Consider the following 27,595-nt stretch of genomic DNA (forward strand, 5'->3'; position numbering starts at 1 on the left):
CTTAGAAACTGCCTGACCTGTTGTGCTTTTCCAGCACCACACTCTCGACTCTGATCTCAAGTACCTGCAGACCTCCAGGTTTGAAACCTGCTCAGACAATCTGATACTTTGAATATTCAGCTAAAGTGTCTAGTAGAGCCACAAAGAATGCTTAGATCTTTTGGACACTCCAAAACTTTAGTAACTTACCTTCTAAACATTGCTTTTATTTGTTTTTGTTATGTTGGAGGCTGAACTAATCAGCACTTTTTGACTATGCCAAATTATCCTTTTAAATAGGACAGGTATTAATTTGCAACCCATGAAATGATGTGTTCCAGGTGAGAGACGAAAGGAATATGCTAAAAGTGATCTCAAGAATCCATCGAATTGCAATAATCCTTAAGCTTCTGGTGGACCAGTTTGCAATTCTGGAGACTATGACAGCACTGGACTTCTTTGATTTCAGGTAGCGAAAATTTGCAACTGTCGCGAATAAGGGGAAAAGTTTTATGTAATGCATTTGACTGCAAAGAAACAATTTCTTATTATCTACAAAACATATGATTGCATTTATTTTCACACTTGTTGCAATGAAGACCTCTGCCTTAGAGATTCTGAACATATGACTTCACATCTCTGGTATTTGATCAATACATGATGAGGAGGTGATAATGCAGTGAAAAATTCTACTAGGCTAGAAATCTAGAACCTGAGGCAAATATTTGGGACACATGGCTTGAATACCACAGTGACACATCACTAAATTTGAATTTTGTTAAATTGGAGACCACATAACCGCTGCAAAACCACATAAAGCAAAACATCTGCTTCTCTAATGTCCTTTAAGCAGGAAATCTTCCATCTTTATCTTGTCTCACTTACACATGAATCAGCAATATGGTTGACTCTATTGTCCTCTGGGTGACTTAAAATTGAAAATAAATGCTGCCCTAGCCAATGATGCCATCATCCTGTGAAGGATTTATCCCCTGAGATAATTCAGTTTCTTGGATGTAACGCCTAGGTGGAAGGTATGTATCATTAGGAATCCTTGAAGGAGGCAGATTAGCATGTGCCTGAAGCAATCTCAGGCCAGTCAAACATATATTTGTGAGACAGGAGGAAGATCTTTTGCAGCCATGTAAGTGTCTGGTGCAAGACATAGTAGTGATACAGGATCTGCTATTACACTCTCGCAATTATATGGAGGTTTGAGATGAGGAGAAGGAGGAGCAGTAAAAATTGCACCCTACATGACTAATGATCCTTGTATGACACGTGTAGCTTTCAGGAAATTTCGGTCCTACTTTACACACTTCTGTATTAATGTGAAACCTTAAAAAATAGAGCTAGAATTACATTTGATTTGCTTTGCTAACTGCAGGTAAGTAAGCTTCTGTTATTAATGTTACAATATCATGAAATGTAAAGGTCCAAATCTTCCAGTCTCTGGATTGTCACAGACTGGAAGCATGCTGGAAAGCTTGCAGGCATGTGGAAATTTTCCAGGCTGTTTAACTTTTGATGGGCTAGTTCCATACTGTCTAGACACATCTGCATTTCTTTGATGCTAAAATTATGGCAAAGGTGAAGGACTATGGGGAAGGGTAAATGATGCGTGGAGTTGGATCCCAAAGTGAGAGAAAAGCAGGGAGACGAAGGAAAGGGTAAAGGTCAACCTTTGAGAATAAACAGCTACCAGTGGGAGTGCTTAATGGCTGACAAAGAACAAGCAACAACACAGCAGAGGACCAGGCCCTTCAGCCCTCAGTCGCTGACACATTTTGTCCTTTTCATATTAAAATTGTCTTCACTTACAGGATCTGTATCCTTCTATTCTCTTCCTTTTCATTGATTAATTTAGGTGCTTCTTGAATGCTGCTAGTGTCTGCTTCCACCACCTCCTCTGGCAACATGTTCCAGGCACTTGCCACAGTTTGTCTGCCAAATGTGTCTCACGCATCTCTTTTCAACATTCCCCCTTACTCTTTAAATCTGTGTGCCCTACTAATTGACCCCTCCACCCTGGGAATAGCTTTCCACTCTATCCATGTCATTCTTTATATAATAAACTTCTATCGCGTCAACCCTCAATCTCCTGCGTTCCAGTGAAAACAAACCCAGATTATCCTTCATCATCACTAAAATCCCCCATACCAGGCAACACCTTGGAAAACCTTTTCTATATCCTCTCCAAATCATCCACATTCTTCTGGTAGCGTGGTGACCAGAACTGTTCGCAATATTCCAAGTGTGGCTAACTGAAGTTCTATAAAGCTGCAGCATAAATTATCTATCTTTATACTCAATGCTTCCTCCAATGAAGGCAAGCATGCCATATAGCTTTTTTACTACCTTACCTACCTGCATTGCCACCTTCAGTGATCTTTGAACCGGCACACCCAGATCCCTCTGGATATCAATACTCCTAGTAATTTCCACCTGTACTCGACCTTCTAAATGCATCACCTCATAACTGGCTGGATTAAACCCCATCTGCCATTTTTTTGCCCATGCCTCCAATGGATCTATGTCCTGCTGTATCCCCTGACAACCTTCCTCACTATCTGCAACTCCACCAATATTTATATCGTCTGCAAACTTACTAATTAGACCAGCCACATTATCCTCCAAACCATTTATGTAGACCGTGAACAGAGAGGTCCCAGCACTGATCCCTGTGGAATACCACTATTGTCAGTCCTCCACTCCCCCACTACTCTCTGTCTCCTATGACTAAGCCTGTTCTGTGCGAGCTCACCACAATACCTTGCGACTTTATCTTTTGTACCAGTCTGCCATGAGGGACCTTGTCAAAGACTTTACTGAAGTCCATGCAGACAGCATCAACCACTTTCCCTCATCAATCATCTTTGTCACCTCAACAAACTCACTTTCCCTCATCAAGTTAGTGAGGCATGAACTCCTGGTGCACAAAATTATGCTGTTTTTCGGTCTTCAGTCCATTTGCTTCTAAATGCGTTTAGATCTTGTCCCTGAGAATCTTTTCCAATAATTTCCCTGCCACTGCCATGAGGCTCACAGTGCTGTAAATTACTGGATTATCCCTGTTACCCTTTATATATAATAGATTCATAGAGATGTACAGTGCGGAAACAGACTGTTTGGTCCAACTCACCTATGCTGATCAGGTATCCTAACCTAATCTAGTCCCATTTGCCATCACTTGGCCAATATCCCTCTAAACCCTTCCTATTCATATTCCCATCCAGATGCCTTTTACATGTTGCAATTATACCACCCTCCACCACTTCATCTGGCAGCTCATTCCATACATGCACCACCCTCTGCAAGAAAACATTGCCACTTAGGCGCCTTTTATGTCTTTCTCCTCTCTCCATAAACATATGCCGTCATGTTCTGGACTCTCCCACTCCAGGGAAAAGCCCCTGTCTATTTATCATATCCATGTGCCTCATGATTTTATAAACCTCTATATGGTCACCCCTCAGCCTCCCAACACCGCAGGGAAAATAGCCCCAGCCTACTCAGCCTCTCCCTATAGCTCAAATCCTTAAACCCTGTTAACGTCCTCATAATTCTTTTCTGAACCTTTCAAGTTTCACAACACCCTTCTGGTAGGAGGGAGACCAGAACTGCACACAATATCCCAAAAGTGGCCTAACTAATGTGCTGTACGGCCACAAGTTGACCTCTCAACTCCTATAGTCAATGCACTGATCAATAAAGGAAAGCATACCAAAGGCCTTCTTCACTATCATATCTACCCGAGACTCCACTTTCAAGGAACTAATTTGTCTCTTGCCTCCCTCAACGTTTTGGCATAGATCTGGATCATGGATTGTTTATGGGAGCAACTATGATGTCAAAATGCCTGATGTATGGGGGTCGGGGATAAGGACATGGGAAAAGGTACTCAAGCTCTTAAATTGTTATATTCAATAATGAGTCTAAAAAGCTGCAGTTGGAAATTCAGGTGTTGCTACTACAGTTTGCACTGAGCTTTACTGGAGCACTGAGGCAAGCCTGAGACAACGATGTTGAGCAGGGAACATGGTTGTGTGTTGAAATGGCAGGGACCCGGAAGCTCAGGTCCCCCTATCCACATATCATTTGCTCCTTCTCCCACCCTCCACTTCTTCTTAGCATATATATCACCCTTTTCCCAAATGCAATCAGTTCTGAAGAAGGATCACTGGTCTGAAAATCATTATATCTGTTTTCTGCAGATGCTGCCAGACCTGCTGAGTTTTGCCAGCAATTTCTGGTTTTGTTTCTGGTTTTTAGTATCTGCAGTTCTTTTTTTGCTTTGATAACGTAGAACCTGGCATAACAGAGGTCAACTCACTGACTACCTGATTTTGTCACTGACCAGACAAAATGATTACCCACACAAGCACCTGACTCAAGGTCAGACCTGACATTGCCTCTTGATACAACCATACTCGCTGATGTGACCTGATGATGCCCGTGACATGACTACCCTCGAGCCTTTTGACCTCATCAAGTAGCACTCAAATGAATGATTATATCTTGAACACAACCTTGCTACTTACCTACTTAACCAACCTCTACCCATTCATCTGCTGACCCATTTACTAGTCCACACTTGTGTATTAAATTTCTCAAAAACCTCTTGCCATGGATAGTAGTATAAAAAGGAACCATGTCCCCCTCTTACTCCACTTCTTTTATGAACATCTGGATTTGAATAGGACCTCCTGCATTGTATGTTGTTCTCTGAGGCAGGATCAAATGATTACACAAGAAAAAAGCTACAAATCAGTAAAGTCCTTGTGAGCAATAGCAATAAGTCCAACATTGCCACTGACCAGTGTCTAAGCCGTTACTATGTATCAGCAAGTCAGATGAAGAGGGAAAAAATTCTCCATTGTACTGAAGAAAGTATCAAGGAAAAATACTAAACACTGGGCGGCACGGTGGCACAGTGGTTAGCACTGCTGCCACACAGCGCCAGAGACCGGGGTTCATTTCCCGCCTCAGGAGAATGACTGTGTGGTGTTTGCACGTTCTCCCCGTGTCTGCGTGGGTTTCCTCCGGGTGCTCCGGTTTCCTCCCACAGTCACAAAGATGTGCAGGTTAGGTGAATTGGACATGCTGAATTGCCCGTAGTGTTCGGTGAGGGGGTGGGTGTGGGGGTGTGGGTGGGTTGCGCTTCGGTGTGGACTTGTTGGGCCGAAGGGCCTGTTTCCACACTGTAGGTAATCTAATCCAATCTAATGACATATAAGGCACCAAATGGCAACAAGAAACATAAAGAAATATGATGAAAGAGAGTCAGCCGAACTATATCTCCAAGGTGATGCAATAGGTTCATTGAATACCAATACTTTCTTCAAGGTCACTGTGCCTCTGATTCCCATACGTTGGGAAAGAGTTGAAAGTCCTTAAGAGAGCAGGTTTAACAGAATGAATCCTGGTTAAGGGAGTTTCGACTGGAGAAGCTGGGGTAATACTCTTTGAAGCAAATGAAATCAAGAGTCTGATAGAGTTTACGAGATTGTGACAAGTTTGGAAAAGTAGTCAAGGAAATACTGTTCACATTAAGTAATGTTTAAGTAATTTATGGCTTTTGGTGAGAACTGTTGGGAGGGTGGGTGGTTTAGGATGGGAGAGATGACAACGAACTTTATTATACAGCTTTATTACACTTTGGTAATAGGCTTGAACCTATTATGCACAGGAATTGTAGGAGTATTGACATTCAATAACTTTTTCCAAAGAAAATCTGCTGACCGCATGAAGGAAATAAACATGCAGCGCTATGGTATAAAGCGGGAATGGGATTGATTGGTTTGGTGTATGGAAAGCCAGCAAGGACTAGGTGAGCTGAATGTCTTCCGTGATATTGCAAGTTCTATGAAGCTAACAGTAATATTCTTACATGATGCTTAAATGAACTAAGAAGTGAATGTTATTCTTGAACTTACCAGCATCAAAAGCTGTTAACTATCATCTTCAGTGAGATGCATATTACCTTCTTGTGTTTGATTTAGTGTACCACTCATAAAACAAGGATTGACAAAATAATAATACAGATTCTTCCTTGAAGACAGGGATAATAATTAAGAGGTTAAACATGCATGTATTACTTCTGCCATTGTGTACTAATGACAAGTCATGGAACTAATACATTACATCCTTTTGATACATTTGGAGTATTATTATACAAATCTGAGCAAAGCACCAAGATGTCAAAATAGCATCACAAAGTGCGATGTTCTAGTATAAAAGGTCTCCTCCTTACTTTTAGCCAATGGTGAGTCAATTTGTCGTAGTCAGACCAGTCAGTTGATACTGTTCAGTTCAGTCAATCAACGATGTATAAATCATAATAGCGAACAAAGCAAGCACTGAACCCAAACTGTGGTGTAATTCTGAGATATATTAATGTACATAATTGGTGTTGTTAATAATGTCAGGATATCTGTCTCAAGATATTATCTCAATATAATTTTTGTGGTATATGTTATGTAGGCAAACATATAGCAAACATAATAGAGGCAATGGCCTGATGTTATTATCACTGAACTATTAATCCAGATGATGTTCTGTGGTCATAGGTTCTAATCCCATCATGGTGAAATTTGAATTCAATTTTTATAAAATTAAAATCTGGAATTAAGAGTCTAAATGATGACCATTAATCCATTGTTGTTTGTTGGAAAACCCCATCTGGTTCAACTAATGTTCTTTAGGGAAGGAAAGTGCCATTCTTACTTGGTCTGGCCTACATGTGACTCCAGGCCCACAGCAAGCTGGTCAGCTCCTAATAGCCTGAAAGGAAATTAGGGCTGGGCAATAAATGCTGACCTAGCTGGTGATGCCCCATATCATGAATTAATTTTATTTTTAAAATTGCATCTTGATGCCAGCAAGTGAGTAACAGAAGCTAGAGACAGCGAGGTTTCAAAGGCCTAAGAAAAGAATTTCAATCATTGCAGTTGTGAAAAGTTCTTTTCCTAATAGCCCCCCACCAGTTGTCTGAGTTCAGTGCTGAATTTGTCACTGTGATCAAGAATGAAAACTACAAATTATACCAGAACAAGAAACACTTTTGAGTACTCATTCTCCTTAAAGAAAAGTAACAGTGCCTGTCTTTAAAAAAAATAATGCTGAAAGGGCAGCTCCATCCTCAGACAGTGATTGTCAATTAGACAGTAGGGCGAAAAGAAGAGAAAAACTGTTTATATATCGAAACAGCTTCCCTGTTCTCAGTCATCAGTTTGTTCATTTACCTTGCTCCATGAAAAAGGCACAAAGACAGAGAGAAAAGGTGCATGCAATATCATAACTCATTCTCTTTTTTTTTTGCATAAATGCTCACTAATGGCACGAGTCTGCAATATTTAAAGCAGCTACCATCAGGGGTAAAAAAAAATCAAGATTCAAGAACATAAAAAGCACTGCACAAGATCATGGGTTTTTATTCTGACATTTTGAAGAACACAATGCAGTATAATGTGGATAAAAAGCAAACATCTGTACATGGATTGACACTCCAGTCACTGAACATATTTAAGAAAGGAACAAATAGTATTCTACAAGCTAATTATGTCAAGGTTATCTGGGAAGAGAGCATGAGTATGGCATTGAGACAAGGATTGGCAATGAGCATTTTGAATGACAAACAGACTCAAATAGGCTTTCTTCTGCTCCTAACTTTGATATATTTGTGGAATCCTTGTATTTGAAAAACTAGGCAGTTTCCTAGAAGCTAGAGTGTTTCCCCTTCTATGTTTAGAGTAGTTTGCCTGAGCTGTTGAGAGGACATTAGGATCAATCACATTGCAATACATATGCTCTGATACCTTTCTGGGAGCATCTCCTTCCAAAATGTTAAGGTTAGTATGATAAAAAAATTGAAGGAAAGACTTGCTTTATGATAAAATATTTTCAAAAATATTGAATTATTGAAAAATATTCTGGTGTATTTATGCTAACTGTATATATCTTTGTGGAACAATTTTCTAAAAGTGGAGGCTGGGGTTGCAAATTTTGCCCGTTCACTTAACTTCCCTCAATTGCCCTAATGCTTCTTTACATCATCCTTAGCACTCTCACTCCCACATTGTTTTTTGTTGTAAAAATCATTATGTTTTACCAGCCTTGCTGCTACTTAGTCAGTAAACATTTTGTTGTTCATGCTGATAATAAATTGTTGGTGTTGATCTGTCAAAAACCTCTCAAGCGTACCACCATGATTACATCTACTTGTAAAAACTCAAGAATACAGTTTCGAAGTACACTGCAAATAAGACTCATGAATGACACATTACAATGATCTTAGACAATTCGAAACATTACTAAGAAAAAGGATATTCATCTAGACCTACAAGTGAATGTTATTGAATATGATTTAAAAGATAGCCTTCATATTGATCTCATTCAGTTTTATCATACTGAAACACATATGGTTCAGCAAGCTGCATCTGCTGATGTGCTGTCCTAACTGCTCGATAAGAAGCCTGACTACATTCAACAGGTCCTAAGCAAGAATATTCTTTCCAGTCATTCAGAGATGAACTAGGATCTCATAGGTTTCAGAGACAAACAAGTGATTATTCCACATGACCTAAATTAAGTTATACAGAAAGGTCACAAAGATGAAGAAAAAATCCAAAAGATTGGCATGTGCATTCATGTATTAGTCTAGTATTGATAAGGACATTAATCAAGTCATCTAAAATGTGAACTCCATCAATCTTTAACAATCAAAGAAAAAGTTCATTACACAGGAGATTCCTTATGAGCTATGCTGCAAGGTTGTGATTGATATTTTCCATGCTCAAGAGCATGATCACATTCTGGGAACTGACTGTTTCACCAAATTCGTTTTTTTCTGAGACAAATCAAAGATATCAGTCATGCAACCAATTAACTGCCACATTCTTAAACAATACTTTGTATCGGTATTCTCCAAAGAGAAGAAATTGTTGGAGGATAATCTCAGGGAAGGGAGTGTTGAATCTCAAAGTCAAGGTGCTATTAAAAAGGTAGAGGTGTTGTGCTTCTTAAAAAGTATTAAGATAGATAAGCCCCAGGTCCTGATGTGATCTATCTCAGAATATTTAGGGAGGCAAGAAAACAAATGGCTGCAACATTGACAGACATATTTGTATCCTTGTTGTGAGGTCCCAGAAGACTGGAGATAGCTAAAATGTTTCATTGTTTAAGAAGGGTAACAGGAATAATCCAGGAATTTAAAGCTTGTTAGCCCCACGTTGGTTGTACGGAACTTATTGGAAAAGTTTCTCCGGGACAAGATCTACGTGCGTTTAGGAGCAAATGGACTGATTAGCAACAAACAGCATTGGTTTACTGTGGGGGAGGTAATGCCTCACGAACATGATTGGGTTTTTTGATGAAGATGATTGATGAGGGGAAAACGGTCAATGTTGTCTGCATGGACTTCAGTAAAATCTTTGACAGGTTCCATCATGGCAGATGGTACAAAAGTTGAAATCACATGGTATCGGGGGGAGCTGGCAAAATGGATATAGAACTGGCTTAATCATAGGTTGACAGAGGGTAGCAGGGAAATGGAGTGCTGTGACAAGTGGGTATCCCATAGGGAGTAGTGATGGGACCTCTGCTGTTCGTGATCTACATAAATATTCTGGAGGAATGAGTTTGTGGATGGTACAAATATTGGTGGAGTTGTGGATAGTGAGGAAGATTGTCAGAGGATACAGCAGGATATAAATCAATTGGAGGCTTTGGCAGAAAAATGGTAAATGGAGTTTAATCTGGACAATTGTGAGATGATGCATTTTGGAAGGTCAAGTATAGGTGGAAATTATACAGTGAATGACAGAATCCTTTGGAGTATTGATATGCAGAGGGGTCTGGGCATGCAGGTCTACAGATCACTGAAGGTGGTAGTACAGGGAGATAAAGGAGTAAGAAAAGCTTATAGTATGCTGCCCTTCATTGGAAGGGGCATTGAGTACAAGGATAAACAAGTTATTCTGCAGCTTTCCAAAACTGCAGTTCGGCCGCTCTTAGAATATTGTGTACAGTTCTGGTCACCACATTACCAGATGGATGTGGACACTTTGAAGAGGGTGCAGAAAGATTTACCAGGATGTTGTCTGATACAGGGGATTTTAGCTATGAAGAAAATTGGATAGACTGGGTTTGTTTTCACTGGAACGAGTGAAATTGAGGGGTCATCAAATAGAAGTTTATAAGGTTATGAATGGTTAGAAGCTAAATATGAGGCTTTTTCCCAGGGTGGAGGAGTCATTTAGTAGGGAATACAGGTTTAAGGTGCAAGAGAGAGGAGAAGTTTAAAAGACGTGTGCAAGGCAAGTTTTCACACAAAGAGTGGTGAGTACCAGGAAAGTGTTGCCAGAGGAGGTGGTGGAAGCAGACACAATAGCAGCATTCATGAAACACCTGGATGAATACATGAATAGGAATGGAATAGAGGGATATGGATCCTGTAAGGGACGACAGTTAGAGTCACAGAGTCATAGAGATGTACAGCATGGAAACAGACCCTTAGGTCCAACTTGTCCATGCCGACGAGACATCCCAACTTAATCGAGTCCCATTTGCCAGCATTTGGCCCATATCCCTTTAAACCATCCTATTCATATACCCATCCAGATGCTTTTTGAATGTTGTAAATGTACCAGCCTCAACCACTTCCTCTGGCAGCTGACTCCATATAAGCACCACCCTCTGCGTGAAAAAGTTGCCCCTTTGGTCCCTTTTATATCTTTCTCCTCTCACTCTAAACCTATACGCTCTAGTTTTGGACTCCCCCAGCCCAGAGAAAAGACCTTCTCTATTTATCCCATCCATGCTCCTCATGATTTTATAATGTCACTGTTCAGTCTCTGATTCTTCTGGATTAACAGCCCCACCTTTCAGCCTCTCTCTATAGCTCAAATCCTCCAACTCTGATAACATCTTTGTAAATCTTTTCTGAACCCTTCAGGTTTCACAACATCCTTCAATAGGATGTGCAAGACCAGTTGAGTTTTTGGTCAATGGTAATCCAAAAGATGTTGGCATTGGAGAATTCAGTGATGGAGGTACCACTGAATGCCAAGGGACAGTGGTTAGATTGTCTTTTATAGAATCAAAGAGTCACAAAGCATAGAAGCAGACCCTTCGGTACAACTCATCTGTACTGACCAAGTTTCCCAAGCTAAACTAGCCCCATTTGCCTGCATTTAGCCCATATCCCTCTAAACTTTTCCTGTTCATGTACCTATACAAATGTCTTCTAAATGTTGTAACTATACCCACAATCAACTCTGGCAGTTTGTTCCACATATCAACCAACCTCTATGTGAAAATGTTGCACCTCAGGTCCCTTTTAAATCTTTTCCTCTCACCTTAAAAATATGCCCTCTCATTTTGAACTCACTTGCCCGAGGGAAAAGAACTTTTCCATTCACCTTATCTCCTCCTCTTGATTTTATAAACCTCTACAAGGTTACCCCTCCACCTCCTACACTCCAGCCTGTTCTTTTAACTCAAACACTCCAGTCCGGCAACATCCTGGAAAATCTTTTCTCTTTTGAACCCTCTCAAATGTAATAATATCCTTCCTAAAGCAGGGTGACCAGAACTGTACACTGTATGAAATGTGTCAGCAGAGGCTTGGAAGGCCAAAAGGTCAGTTCCTGTGCTGTATTGTTCTTTGTTTATTCTATTAAGTGTTTTTGGTGCAGGAAGTAGGGCCTTCAATACATTATCTTTTCTCCTCAATATCCTCAGTCAAATGATTTTTCTGTGAATGCACTGTCCAAATGGTGAAGTCCATGATTACTCACTGTAAAGCTGCTTGCTCAGATATTTGGATACCCATGGATATTTAGATCTATATACAATTGCTCTAGTCAATGGTTTAACGTGACTGGAAGCTCTTATGACTGGGAGACAGATCCACATAGTACTTCACCCACACATTCTTACCATCTAACCACAGAATGCATTTCTGGAAAGAAGGATGGAGAAAAAGAAGAAGAAAAGTAAAGAACATCATCAATGAGAATCACAAGAAAGCATCAGAGTTCAAGATTTTCTTATGAATACACAGGTTCCGAGAAAAATACTGCAATGTTATGTCCAGCTCAGGCAATAGGACAAAGTCAAAAACAGTGGTCAATTCATACAACAAAACAAGCAGCTCACCTGGATTATATACAGTCAACAATCTGCCATACAGGAGGTTGATTTGGATACTAAAGGTATCAAAGCAGACAACAAATATACATCGATGATAGATGGTATATGAAATGATGATGATAAACAATAGCAGTTTAAGATATCCTCCTTCGAAGGTATGCAACATTATGTCACAACAATGCAGATGCTGTGTGCCTCCTGCTGTCTGGGTAGTTGCCCAAGCCCATCATGTCAGAAGGGAAAGAAGTGTATCAGCATAGTATACTGACAAAATCTAGAATTACTGCCAGGTTAACGTAGATCAGGTTTACAGCATAGAAAGTCCAAAAATTTAAATGGAAGAATCAATTCTTAATTTTACATCTGAAAGTGGTATATTTTCTTTGTTTGCTGGGTGTATTAGGCAAAGATAGACGTTGGAATTAGGCCGCATACAATCTACAATCTCTTTGAATGGTGTTACAGGTATAATGGGCTAAGTAACCTCTTTTATGTTCCTAATGCCTTGTTCATAGTTTAAATTTGTTAGGGTAAGGAAAAATTCAACAACTACTTGAGATGAGTGTTAATGAAAAGTTTACCTGTTATAAAAATGATTGGACAAGAATATTTCCAGTTCCTATGCAGAGTAATGGCATAAATCGGTGTACACACATGAGGGCGAAATCTGTGGTAGGCTTGAAAGCTCAAAAATAATTGTAACATCAAACTGAATACAATCTATTTTGAGGAAAGAGATGATCAGTATGACCACAAGAATCAGAAAGTCCTAACAATGTGGCATATCACACTGAGTGGGCACTTGTCAGAGTGGACATCCTTCTACATGAGGACTGCTCTCTAATTTGGCACAACAGAGTCAAACTCCAACAAGAAATCTCTGTCCACATAAAACAGGAAGTATCAGAAAAAAAAGAATGTGGCAAGGAAAGGTTACTAAACACTGAACCAATGATGATTCAGGATTCCATTTCTCAACTTTTTCATGTCAACTTTTTCATGAATACTACTACTGAAAATGTGTTGCTGGTTAAAGCGCAGCAGGCCAGGCAGCATCCAAGGAACAGGAAATTCGACGTTTCGGGCAAAAGCCCTTCATGCCTGAAACGTCGAATTTCCTGTTCCTTGGATGCTACCTGACCTGCTGCGCTTTAACCAGCAACACATTTTCAGCTCTGATCTCCAGCATCTGCAGACCTCACTTTTTACATGAATACTACTACCCATTCTGATCCTTCTCACATTTTTACATTCCTGACATTCTATCCTTTGCCTACCCATGCCTCAGCATTCAAATGGAACATATAGTTTATAATCATTGCCAAACTTCTCAGTGTCTCTTATTCATAAAACTACTGGAGCAAAACTGTCGAGAATAAAATTGGGAATGGCAAAAAGAGTTTTTTTAAAACGAAAGCCTAAAAAATGTCTCTGCACTTATATAATTACTTGTGAACTCCTTGAGAGTATATAGATTGGTAGAAGTTTTTACCTTTCTTTCTCTCCTGTTTTCCTCAAGGTCTGTATATGTTCCACAAATGAGGACATGGTAGTTTTTCCCAGACAATGCTCAGACATATTTGTAATGTGTGAGTATCTTCTTCTTAGGTAACCCTTGGGACAAAGGATTTCATGCTTAGATTAGATAACTTGTTTTGTAGATCTTGTGTCAGGCATATGGATATTGTGATCAACCCAAGACATGGGTTTTCTGTAACCAATCATATTATAAATAATAACAACTCTCTTTGTTCTATCTTTTTGCACTTACATGGTTTTGTGATGGGACCACACATGAAATAACATGTGAAGGCTGCAGGGAAATGCCTAGGAACTACAAACTGGAGGGTCTAATGTCTGTGGAGGGTCAGTTGTTAGAGGAGATTCTGAGAGACAGGATGTATAGGCATTTGGAGAGGTAGGGATTCATTTGAGATATCTCACTAATTTGATTGGGCTTTTTTGAAGGGCTGATCAAGAAAGTAGATGAGGGCAGTGTGGTAGACATCTATATGGATTTTAGCAAGGCCTTTGACAAGGTACCACATGGTACGTTGTTGACTAAGGTCAAATCTCACAGGATCCAGGGAGAGCTAGCCAATTAGATACAGAATTGATGACCCAGGGTGGTGGTAGATGGTTGATTTTTAGACTGGAGGCCTGTGATCAAAGGTGTGCCACAGGGACTGGTGTTGGTTCCACAGTAATTTGTCATTTAGATAAATGGTTGAGAATTTAGGAGGCATGATTTAGGAGTAAATTTGCAGATGACACCAAGATTGATGGTATATTTGGACAGTGAGGAGAGTTATCTGGGAATGTAGCGAGATCTTGGTCAACTGTACCAGTAGGCTGAGGAATGGCAGATGGAACTTAATTTATATAAATGCAAGATGTTGCATTTAGTGAGTCAAACCAGGGTAGGCCTTACACAGTCAATGGTAGGGCTATGAGAAGTGTTGTAGAATAGAGACCTAGGGATACAAGTTTGTAGCTCCTTGAAAGTGGAGTCACAGGTAGGCATGGTGGTGAAAAAGGTTTCAACATGCTTGCTTTCATCAGTCAGAGCACTGAGTATCGGAGTTAGGATTATAAAAGTCATTGGTGAGTCCACTTTTAGAGTACTGCATGCAGTTCTGGTCACCATAAAGGAATTTATTAACCTAGAAAGAGTGCAGAAAAGATTTACTAGGATGTTACCTGGAATGGAAGGTTTGAGCTATGAGAGGTTGGATAGGCTGGGACTTTTTTTCTGAAATGTAAGAGACTGAGGGATGACCTTTTAGAAGTCTATAAAATTATGAGAGGCATAGATAAGGTGGATAGCCAACAGTTTTTTCCCATGGTAAGGGGGTTTAAAGCTAGAGGACATAGGTTTAGGGTGAGAGGGGAAAGATACCAAAGGATCCAGACGGGTAATTTTTTTTTACACAGAGGGTGGTGAGTGTCTGGAACGAGCTGCCAGAACAGTGGTGGAAGTGAATACAATTTTGTTATTGAAGAACCACTTAGACAGGTACATAGGTAGGATACGTATGGATGGATATGGACTAAACGCAGCCAAATGGAACTAGTTTAATTGTGAAAATTGGGTAGCATGGACAGGTTGGACCAAGGGCCTGTTTTCATGCTGTAGACCTCTATGACTCTATAAGTTTTATTTGAAGAGGGTAGTAAAGGTCTGGAAAGCTCTACCAGGGCAAGTAGTCAAAGCAGAAATGACAGAAAACTTTAAGAGGCATTTTGACAGACACATGAACAGAGAGAGAATAGGGATATGGACCATATGGAAGCAGATGGGATTTGTTTAGGATGGCATCATGATTGGTGCAGACATGATGGGCTATAGGGCCTGTACCTGAGACGTACTGTCCAAAGTTCTATGTTTGACCACGAGGGTCAAAGGTGCCAGCGGAATAATTTCCATGTATTCTCAGGCAGATAGGATTAATTTAAAATGGAATCATGCTCACCATAGACATGTGTTGAGCTGAGGGAGCTGTGGCCTTGCTGTACTCTTCTAAGTTCTATTTGCACTGTGACATGGTACAGCAGCATCTCAACACAGACTGTGATCCACGGCACATTCTGTATGGACATCATGCTGACATGAGTAAAATCGAGGTTACAGAGACTCAAACAAAACAAATCAAATTTATCCAGATATGAATACTTCATACATAGTGTATTATCACTTGTGCCACCAAAGAGTCTTTTTTCTTTTTCTTCTTCACATTACATCCTTGTGTTGTCCCAACGTCTGCAGCTGTGTGGAGGGAGCCTCTTTGGCTGTGGAGCCTATTGGCCTTGGGTTTAGTCAGCTAATCTTGTAGCATATGTGTCTGGATGGTCCTGAGGATACACTGAGGATCCTCTTGCCAGAGGCAGGGTTGAGTTGGAGAGCCTAGCCTCCTTGGGACTGTGCTGAGAGGAAACTTCAGAGGGACCTCTATATGATTCATCTTTTGGTTGGATTCTTCCTGTGGTGAAAAGGTCACCTGGAATCTGAGCTACGTTTTCTATTCTTGTGTTGCAATGCCTAGAATCCTGAGAACTAGTGGCTGGACTGATGGGGTGAAGTTGTGTGCACCTTTCTAGCACACCTCCAATATGCTGGTCCTGGCTTACTTTCAGGATGCTGGTCCTTGCTCACCATTTCAGCTTCCAATCTCTCCATGGATGCAACCAACCAATCACATACTTGAGGCAGCTGCACTAACACTGCCTCTTGGCTATGAGAACCATCATCTCCCACATACCTGTCTGCCACTCATTCTTGTGCATTCTGGATGAGGTCTCTGATTGCTAACACCACAAGTTCATTTCCTGTCTGGAGGTCAACAGAAGTTTGGTCTCCAGCAGACCTCTGTGTGCTAGCAGTCTGGTGTATTTCTTCAATTGACCAACCCCAGAACTGTCAAAGTGAGGTGCTCACCAGATTATGCTCCAAATTCTTCTAAACATGAGATTCTCACAGAGGTGTCAACATCTGTACTAGTGGAGGGTGCAGGAGGCATGCCTGCTAATGCTTCCTCAGTGTTTGGTACTGTTTTCCTCAGAGAGTGAGGCGATATCTTAATACAGAACCAGCCTTTTCTTTACTAGATTTGTGGACTCATTGATACTTGCAAATTACAAGGGAGGGAAGGTGTTGTAGCCAATGGTTTGAAGTAATGTCCAGAAAATGACATTGAGAGCAGGGTTAACATAAGGCTTGCAGTGGAATGAAGAATAGTACTCACTAAGTTGACAGGACATAGATGTCTCAGCATCCCTGCAGGAGCACTCCTAGTAGCCTTTCGTGAGAGGCAGGAGTCTCTCTTTGCAGGTGAGCGTAGGGTGGCTGGATGTTGATTGAAGGGTCTACTGAACTCTGCTTCACCTGAAATGAGAAAAAGGGAGGAATTGAGTGAGAGGAAAGTGGGTAACATGGCTGTCAGAGTTGGTGCAAATGTTTGAAAGGTGTCATGGGCAAGTGAGTATACAACATAAAGGTAACACAGAGTTAGTCATGCGAGAGGGTTAGGAGGGATCAAAATTAAGCGAAGAAAGATGGTAATGGTTATAGCAAGAATGGTCCAGAGGATAGTGGCATACTCTTCCTGGAGGACTGACAGAGGAGGCCATGGAACCAGAAAGAGGTGAATATGTTAACAGAGCTAAAATGTAGAGTGAGTATGTAGTAGCAGAGAGAAGAGTTGCATTTACTCTGGCAGAAGGGAATTCACTGACCTTCTTCTTACACTGTTGGCCATTACTGTGCACAATGGACATCACATTGACCCAGGCAGTGAACCTGGCCTGCCAGGGTCTGGTTCCATGGCCTCCTCTGCCAGTCCTCCAGAAAGAGTATGCCACCATCCTCTGGACCACTCCATCCACAACACTTACAAATCGCTACTGGAGAATTGTGGCACCATCTTCCCTTTCTCTGACATCTTCTGACTGAATGTCCAATACTGAGCAGTTCTGAGGAAGGATGATCAAATCTAAACTGTTAGCTCTATTTTCTCTTCATAGATGCTGCCAGACCTGCTGAGCTTTTCCAGCAATTTCTATGTTTGTTGCTGAGTAGGACAGCTTCAGAATTCAAGTGCTTGGCTGGTACACCGCAGCCTTTTAAGTAACACACATATGCAAGGTCTTTCAGTGGATATCCAAGAAGTGGCAAGTGGTGAGAGGTAAGATGGGATTGTAATTGGACTAAAGGTAGGTAGCAAGGTAAGTAATTAATAAAGAGATATATTAAACAAACAACTATGGACTTTGGAAATCTGAAACATAAGCAGAAACTCATTAGGTTTGACAGCATTTGTGGAGAGAAAACAGTTAAAATTTTGAGCCAGTGACACGTCTTCAGAATGAGGTAAGTTTGGTAAGATGTTGCAAGAGATCTTGCTGAGTCTAGAGTTGAGAAACTCTCCAAGAAACTTAATGTAACTGATGCTTAGCCAGACTAAAATTTGATTCAGCGTTATTGACTATTCATAAAGTCGATTGATAACCGAAGTTTCTGTATGATATGGATTACACATGTGGCGTTGTCAGACAATCACACAAAGGTTGTGCAATTAGCTTCATTTGTGTAAAGCTGGCCCCTTGAACAGCACTGCAACCACCACAATAATACTGTGTGCAGTTCAGAAAATTTTGAACAAATAACGATGTGTTCTATTCTCACATGGCTACTGATTTCAATTCAAAGTTTAAAGATGATAAATTAGCACCAAACTATTTACTTGCTATAATTTGATATTTCTACCCACAGAACTAGCTTTGATTATCAGAAAAACTAAACTTTGCAAAACTACATTTAAAAATGGAGCAAATAATAGTAAAAGCAAAATATTGCGGACCATAAGAATCAGACCAGGAGTTGGCCATTTCACCCCTCAGGTGTGTTCCACCTTTCAATAGGATTATGGCTGGTCCAGCATTCCCACATCTACTTTCCTCCCCTTTTTCCATAATCCTTGACTCCAATGACAAACAATCTATCTATCTCAGCTTTCAACATACACAAGGTCCCTGCCCCAACAGCTCTTCTGTGGCAAAGAGTTCCAAAGAATCTCAACCCTCTGACAGGAAATGCCTCCTCATCTCAGTCTTAAATAAGTACCTCTTTATTCTGAAATGGTGCTCTCTGGTCTTAGATTCACATGTGAGGTGAAACATCCTTTTAGCATTTACCTCAAGTCCCTTAGGAATCCTGTATGTTTCAAAGAGATCACCTCTCATTCTTATACACTCCCATGAGTAGAGTCCCATCCTGTTTCACCTTTGTTCATAAAACAATCCCTCCATACTGGGGATTATCCATGTGACCTCCTCTGAACTGCTTCCAATGAAATTCAAAAAAAAGGAAGGAAGCAAAAAGTGAATAATTATAGTACAATTAACAATCTTCTACTGTTGGATTAAAATTAGAATCAATTAAGGAAGTGATAGCAACATATGTCTTTCTGTAAATAAGGGACCAAAGCTGTTCACTGTATTCCAGATATGGTCTGACCATACGAAGTTTCCATATTCGTATACTCCAGCCACCTTGAAATCAGGGCCAACATTCCATTGCTCTTCCTTATTAGCTGCTGCCCCTGAGTTAGCCTTCTGTGTTTTGTGTACAAGTCCCCCCAAGTCCCTTTGTTGCAGCTTGCTGTAATTTTTCTCCATTCAAATGATACTGTTCTTTTGGTCTCCCTGACAAGATTTACAACTTCACGTTTTCCCACATGATACTTCATTGTCCATTTAATTAAACTATCATAACTCACTGTAAACTATCAGCATCTCTCTGTAAACTGTCAGTGTCTCTCTATAAACCCCTCATTTCTTTTTCACAAGTGGACTTTCCATCTATTTTTGAGTTGCCTGCAAATTTGGTCACAGTACATTCGCTTCCTTCCTCCACATCATAAATATTTATTTGCACAGCACTGATTGCTGTGGCACCTCATTGATCACGAGTCATCAACCTGAAAAAGGTACGCCCTATTTTCATCTTCTGTTTCCTGCCCATTAGCCAATGCTGTATCCATGCCAATATAATACCTCCAACATCTTGACTTCAAGCTTTTGGAAGGTACCTTGTCAGACGCATTTTGGAAGTCTAAATTCAACACATCAGTTGGTTCCCCTAGATTCACTCTGGTTGACACTTCCTCAAAAAACGCTCATAAGTCAGTCAGGCACAATTTCCTTATCACAAAGCTACACTGATTCTGTTTGATTAGATAATAATTTTCCAAAATATATTACTGCCACTTCTTTAATAATAATTCTAATTTTTTTCCAACAATAGATGATTGGCCTATATTATCCACTTTTTGCTTACTTCCCTTTTTGAAAAGTGGTACCACATTAGCAGTTTTCCAATCCCTCCAGTACTTCTCCAGAATCCAAGGAATTTTGGCAAATTACAACTATGCATCTCATATCCATGTAGCTACTTTTTTTAGCATGCTAGGAATCAAGCCATCACAGCCATGGGCATTCCTGCCTTTAGCTCTATTTGTTTGTTGAACACTACTTCTTTAGCAATGGTGATGATACTTAATTCCTCCCCAAAATTCACTAGTATTAATGGGATATTTGCTGTTCCAATACTCTAAACACTAATGCAAAATATCTGTTTAGTTCCTCTGTCATTTCTTTATTCTCCATAACTATCTCCCAGATTCATTTTCTAAGAGGAAGGGCTTTTAACCAAAATGTCGATTTTCCTGGTCCTCAGATGCTGCCTGACCTGCTGTGCCTTTCCAGCTCTACTCTAACCTTGACTCTAATCTCCAGCATCTGCAGTACCTACTTTCTCCTCATTTTCTAAGAGACCTATCTTCGCTTTTAAAAATCACACAACACCAGGTTATAGTCCAACAGGTTTAATTGAAAGCACACTAGCCTTTGGAGCACCGCTCCTTCATCAGGTGATAGTGATCACCTATCACCTGAAGAAGGAGCATCGCTCCGAAAGCTAGTGTGCTTCCAATTAAACCTGTTGGACTATAACCTGGTGTTGTGTGATTTTTAACTTTGTACACCCCAGTCCAACACCGGCATCTCCAAATCATATCTTCACTTTAGATGCTGAAAGCAGGGCTTTTTTTTGTGTGAGGATTCCTTTTCATTCTCATTAATCCATTTGATCAGTGCTGTAGTCACATAGTCACTTTGATATTTGTGCTAATGTATATGACCTTTGAATTCACACAGAGCATAAACAGAAAAAATCAGCAATATCTTCAATAAGAATAGCCAGTTAATTAAACTTACAACTACAACAAAAACATTAGTTTACATGATGCTGCACTTTCAATTAGTACAAGATAGCAGCTCATAAATTTTCAGCATATGTCACACACACATCAACAAGAAAAAGCCATGACATTAAACTCTCAGCCATGTACATTCACTTCAGTAATATGGTGTACATGCACTTCAGTAAAGCCTTTGATAAGGTTCCACATAGTAGGTGGCAGGGTGGCACAGTGGTTAGCACTGCTGCCTCAAAGCGCCAGAGACCTAGGTTCAATTCCTCCCTCAGGCAACTGTCTGAGTGGAGTTTGCACATTCTCCCCGTGTCTGTGTGGGTTTCCTCCCACAGTCCAAAAATGTGCAAGTTAGGTGAATTAGCCATGCTAAGTTGCCAGTAGTGTTAGATGAAGGGGTAAATGTAGGGGAATGGGTCTGGGTGGGTTACTCTGCGGAGGGCCGGTGTGGACTTGTTGGGCCGAAGGGCCTGTTTCCACACTGTAAGTAATCTAATCTAATAGTAGACTATTGGAGAAAATGCCGAGGCATGGGATTGTAGGTGGTTTAGCAGTTTGGATTAGAAACTGGCTTTCTGTATAAAGGTAATGAGTGGTGGTTGATGGAAAATATTCAGCCACAAGGATCTGTTTTGGGGCCACTGCTGTTTGTCATTTTTATAAATGACTTGGACGCAGGCATAGGTGGATGAGTTAGTAAGTTTGCAGATGATACAAAAGTTGGTGGAGTAATGGACAGTGTGGAAGAATGTTGCAGGGGGACTTGGATAAACTGCAGAATTGAGCTGAAAGGTAGAAAATGGAATTTAATGCAGATAAATGTGAGGTGGTTCACTTTGGAAAGAATAACAGGAAGGCAATGTACTGGGTCAATGGAAAGATCCTTGGTAGTTTGGATATGCAGAGGGATCTTGGTGTCCATGTACATAGATCCCAGAAAGTTACCACTCAGATTGATAGTGCTGTTAAGAAGGGATATGGTGTGTTAGGTTTGATTGGTAGAGGGATTGAGTTCTGGAGCTGTGATGTCATGCTGCAACTGTACAAAACACTACCCCCATCCTCCTCTCATTTATCTCTCCACCCTGCAGGCACTCTGCCTGTATTCCTGATGAAGGGCTTTTGCCCGAAACGTCAATAATCCAGAATCTAGTTTCCAGCATCTGCAGTCATTACTTTTACCTAAAACACTAGTGCGGCCTCACTTGGAATATTGTGTACAGTTCTGGTCGGCCCATTGCAGTAAGGATGTGGAAGATTGGAAAAGGTGCAGAGGATTTACCAAAATGTTGCCTGGTCAGGAGTGAAGGTCTTATGAGGAAAGACTGAGGGACTTGAGTCTGTTCTCATTGGAGAGAAGAAGGTTAAGAGGGGATTTATTAGAGACATACAAGATGATCAGAGGATTGGATAGGGTGGACAGTGAAAGTCTTTTTCCGAGGATGATGACATCTGCTTGTACGAGGAAGCATAGCTGAAAATTGAGGGGTGATAGGTAGAGGCAGGTTCTTTACTCAGAGAGTGGTGAGGGTGAGGAATGCCCTACCTGCCAATGTAGTCAACTCAGCCACATTAGGGGCATTTAAATAGTCCTTGGATAAACATATGGATGATGATGGGATAGTGTAGGAGGATGGGTTTAGATTAGTTCACAGGTTGGTGCAACATCAACGGCCAAAGGACCTGTTCTCAATGGATTGTTCTTTGATCTATGTTCTATGACGTTCATCTGTTATAGCGAATGTGATTTCATCACATATACACAAAAGACTTGAACATAGGAGGGTTGATCAGTAAGTTTGCAGATGATACAAAACTTGGTATGTAAGAGGATAACCTTAGGTTACAAGAGAATATATTCAGGTTGGTCAGAAGAGCTGATCAGTGGCAAATGAATTTGATCTGATAAATGGGAGGTATTGCACTCGGGCAGGACAAACAAGGCTGAGGGAATACATGATGAATGGTAAGAATCTGAGGATCAGAGAAACTTTGATGTGCATTTATATTGCTGCCTTAATTTCTTTAGCCATGCAGATAAATGGTTAAGCAGGCAAGTAAGATATTTGTTCTTATTAGGCATAGAGTTTGAGAGCAAGGAAATTATGCTGCAACTGCGTAAAACATTATTTATACCACAGCTAGGGTATTGTGTGCAGTTCTGAAATCCAGATTTTACCGTTTATATGATAGTACTAGAGAGGGTAGTACTGGAAGACTTTAATCAGTTACTTAGTCTTTTCAATGCATATCAGATCTTAAACTTTAATTTAATAACTGTCGGATTGTTTATTACAATTGCATCCTTTACATTCTTCTCTGACAGTAGATCCAGATAATACAAATCTACTGCACAAAAGAAACACTTCAGTACATCAGAAACAAAGGCACTAGGCATACAGCCTTCTATGCCTTGGCATAACAAATGCACATCAAACCACTTCTCAAATGTTATCAGGGTTTCTGTCTCTGCCACCCTCACAGGGAGGTGTTCCAGATTTGCACCACCCTCTGGGTGAAAAGTCATCTCCTCTAAACTGGCCATTGATCCTTCCCATAAGGGGAAAAGTTTATTCCTGTCTACTCTCATAATATTATACATCTCAATCAAATCCCCTCTCAATTTTCTTTGCTGTAAGAAATGCAATCTCAATCAGTCCAACCTCTTTATGTATCTGAAACTCTCCAGTCCAAACAGCATCTTAGTAAATCTTCTGTGTACCCTCTCCAGGACTATCATATAAATGGTATAATCTGGATTCCAGAACTATGGCATAAATAATATTTTATGCAGTTCCAGCATAATAGTGTAGGGGGATAGTGTAGGGGGACAAGCTGAGACTAATCCACAGGTCGGCGCAACATCGAGGGCCAAAGGGCCTGATCTGCGCTGTATTGTTCAATGTTCAATGTGCTCTAATTTCCTTGCTCTCAAACTCTATGCCTAATAAAACAAGTATCTTATTTGCCTGCTTAACCATTTATCTGCTGCAAATGTGTTGCTGGTCAAAGCACAGCAGGCCAGGCAGCATCTCAGGAAGATGCTGCCTGGCCTGCTGTGCTTTGACCAGCAACACATTTGCAGCTGTGATCTCCAGCATCTGCAGACCTCATTTTTTACTCTAACCATTTATCTGCATGGCTGAAGAACTTTAGGCAGCGGTATAAATGCACAACAAAGTTTCTCTGACCCACAGTGCTTCCCAGGTTTTTACCATTCATCATGTATTCCCTCAGCCTTGTTTGTCCTGCCCAAGTGCAATACCTCACATTTATCAGATCAAATTCATTTTGCCACTGATCAGCTCTTCTGACCAGCCTGAATATATTCTCTTGTAACCTAAGTCCCGGAACCCCCTACTTACGTTCAGGACACGACCCACATCCTTCACCTCCTCCAAGACTTTTATTTCCCCAGCCCCCAATGTCTTATCTTCACCATGGACATCCAGTCCCTCTACACATCTATCCACCTTTATGAAGGCCTCCAGGCTAAACTCTTGCATTTCTTGCTCTCGCACCGACCCAACCAGTATCCTTCCACTGACACACTAATTCACCTGGCAGAGTTGGTCCTCACCCTCAACAACTTCTCCTTTCAATCCTCCCACTTCTTCCAAACCAAAGGGGTAGCCATGGGCACCCATTTGAGCATCAGCTATGCCTGCCTCTTTGTCGGGTACATGGATCAGTCCATCTGCCACAGCTTCATTGACACCATTCTCCACCTTTTCCTCCTTTATATTGATAACTGTGTCAGCGCCAGCTCATGCTCCCATGAGGAGGTTGAATCGTGCATCAACTTCACGAACACCTTCCACACTGATCTCAAATTCACCTGGACTATCTCAGACAACTCCCTCCCCTCCCTGGACCTCTCCATCTCCATCTCCATCTCCAGCGACAGACTAAACATGGACATTTATTACAAATCCACCAACTCCCACAGCTGCCTGAACTACACCTCCTCCCACCCTACCTCCTGTAAAAACACCATCCCTTATTCTAAATTCCTCTGCCTCCATCACATCTGCTCTTAGGAGGACCAATTCCACCATAAAACATCCCAGATGGCCTCCTTCTTCAAAGACTGTGATTTCCCCTCCCATGTGGCCAATGATGCCCTCCAGAGTATCTCCTCCACTTCCTGCTCCTCCACCCTTAAACCCCACCCTTCCAATCGCAACAAGGACAGAACCACCCCCACCCCCCCCCCAACCCCTGTCATAACCTTCTATCTCACCAATCTCCACATAAATCGCTTCATCCTCTGCCACTTCCACCACCTGCAAATTAATCTCACCACTAGGGATATATTTCCCTCCCTACCCCTATCAGCGTTCTGGAGAGAGCATTCCTCCTGTGACTCCCTCGTCAGATCTACATGGCTCCCACCAGCCCACACCCCATCCCCAGCACCTCCTCCTGCCACCACAGCAAGTGCAAAACCCGTACCTACACCTCCTCCCTCACCTCCATCCAAGGCCTAAAAGATCTTTCCAGATCTGACAGAAATTTACCTGTACTTCCATGCATGTTATCTACTGTATCTGTTGCACCTGATGTGGTCTGCTCTACATCAGGGAGGCAAGATTCCTACTTGCAGATCATTTCAGAGAACATCTCTGGGACACCCGCACAAACCAACCCCACTGTCCCATGGCTGAACACTTCAACTCCCCCTCCCACTCCACCAAAGACATGCAGGTCCTGGGCCTCCTCCAACGCCAAACCCTTATCACCCGATGCCTGGAGGAAGAATACCTCATCTTCCACTTTGGGACCCTGCAATCACAAGGGAGCAATGTGGATTTCACCAATTTCCTCATTTCTCCTCCCCCAACCTTATCCCAGTCCCAAGCCTCCAACTCAGTACCACCTCCTTGACCAGTCCTACCTGGCCATCTTCGTTTCTTCCCACCCATCCACTCCACCCTCTTCTCCGACATATCACCTGCCCCCTCCCCACCTTCATCAACCTATCACATTACCAGCTACCTTTCCCCCAGCCCCACCTCCCTCCCATTTATCTTTCAGCTTCCCCCCCACCCCAGCGTACAAATGAAGGCCTTATGCCTGAAATGTCGACTCTCTTGCTCCTCGGATGCTGTTCTTTTCCAGCACCACACTCTCGATCACAGTCATCAGCCTCCTTTTTTCTCTTAATGCAACACTGTGTATCCCTCAATATCCATGGTACACATGGTTTGATGGTCCCACCCTTTTTCTTTATTCGAACAAATTAGAAATTTGTCATTCCTCCTTTTTACGGTACATCTTTCTTATTCCTAATCAAAATTGTGACCCTCCGCCCCTTCCCTGTCTTGCTTAGATATCCTAAATTCTGGAATATTGAGCTGCCAATCTTATTCCTCTCTCAACCAAGTTTCAGTGACAGTAATTACATCATTTCCTCCTGTTTTAATCTGTGTCCTCAACTCATCAGCTCTGTTTGTCAGACTCTTTACATTAAAATAAATACCATCCAACTTTTTCAAAGTAACTTATACCTTAACTGGCTTTTAATGTCTATGCCTTTCTAACTCATTTGCTGACTCCTCTAATTTTGGTTGTTCATCCATCCTGCTGAACCATCTCCTTGGAGCCCATTCTCCCCCAGCTGCCCTTAAATTACAAATTCCATATTAATTTGCAAGGAATTCATAGCCTCACTGATTTCAAAGTTTCTGGCCCCTGGTTCGTTGAATGTCCCTTTTATTGACAGATTTAAAATGAATGTATTTTCTTTGCAGCAGCCTCATTCCAACACCCTTACCCCAGTAACCAGCCTCTCTCTCAATCCTCCTTGCAGCCTTTTCTTCTTTCAAAGCCTACCTCCCCTTCCTACCTGCATGCAGTCTTCCCCATCCCTTTTGCAGCCGTCTTCTCTCACCCCATCATCCCTTGCAGCCTTCCTCATTCCCATGTAGCCTCTTTACCTCCTACGTTTGCCTCTTAGGCTCATTACATCCTAAAGACCACATGCAGCTTTTCTGACTCCCCTACTTCTCATCCATTCCCCACCCCCATGTGCATCCTCCCTGTTTCTTCTTAACTCTCTTGTAGCATCCATGACTCTTGTTCCTGACTAATTAGATCTTTGACTTGGACCCAAAGAAGATTGCCCATTGCATGTTGGTGAACACATCAAGGCCATTGAGACAAGGGAATTGCTGTGCAAACCCAGACCCTGATGATTAGCACCACATACATTTCCTCTCCTCAGCTCTATAATGGGTTAGCCATTTAAGGGCAAAAGTGAGGAAAATGTTCTCCACTCGTTCATTGTGAATGTTTGGAATTCTCTCCCTTTGAAGGCTGTGGCTGCTGAGTCCTTGAGTATATTCAATACTCAGTGATCGCTTCTTGTGTGTTTTGGGAGTCAAAAGATTTCGAAATAGAACAGGGAAGTAGTTTTGATCTTATTAAATTGAAGCAGTCTTGAGTAACTCTATGACCTACTCCTAATTCCTTTGATTTCTTCTTCTGCTCTAATTCTTTTTCCTTCTATAGACATCATAAACTGCAAGTTTTTTGTTTGTAGTTTTTTGTTCTAAAAGTATGGTGAATGTCAGCATGAAGAAATTTATTGTCAGTCTTTAATCATTTGGCAAATGCACCTTCTTAATAAGAATTAATAAGATTGTTAGGTCATCTTTAATGTAATCATACAAATATGTTATCAATTTTTGATT

The 27,595-nt window shown here is 41.3% G+C and overlaps 1 protein-coding gene across 1 annotated transcript in view; it reads left to right on the forward strand.

Annotated features, from left to right (window-relative positions):
- LOC132833273 (tryptophan 2,3-dioxygenase-like) overlaps window positions 1-27,595 on the forward strand; it is an 89,358-nt gene that overhangs the window by 21,530 nt on the left and 40,233 nt on the right. The window contains exon 5 of the mRNA XM_060851435.1: window positions 321-448. Within this exon, the coding sequence (XP_060707418.1) occupies window positions 321-448 (128 nt within the window). The remainder of the gene's footprint in view (window positions 1-320; window positions 449-27,595) is intronic.

The sequence above is a fragment of the Hemiscyllium ocellatum genome, chromosome 36, assembly GCF_020745735.1.
Source record: "Hemiscyllium ocellatum isolate sHemOce1 chromosome 36, sHemOce1.pat.X.cur, whole genome shotgun sequence".
NCBI classification, from domain to species: domain Eukaryota; kingdom Metazoa; phylum Chordata; class Chondrichthyes; order Orectolobiformes; family Hemiscylliidae; genus Hemiscyllium; species Hemiscyllium ocellatum.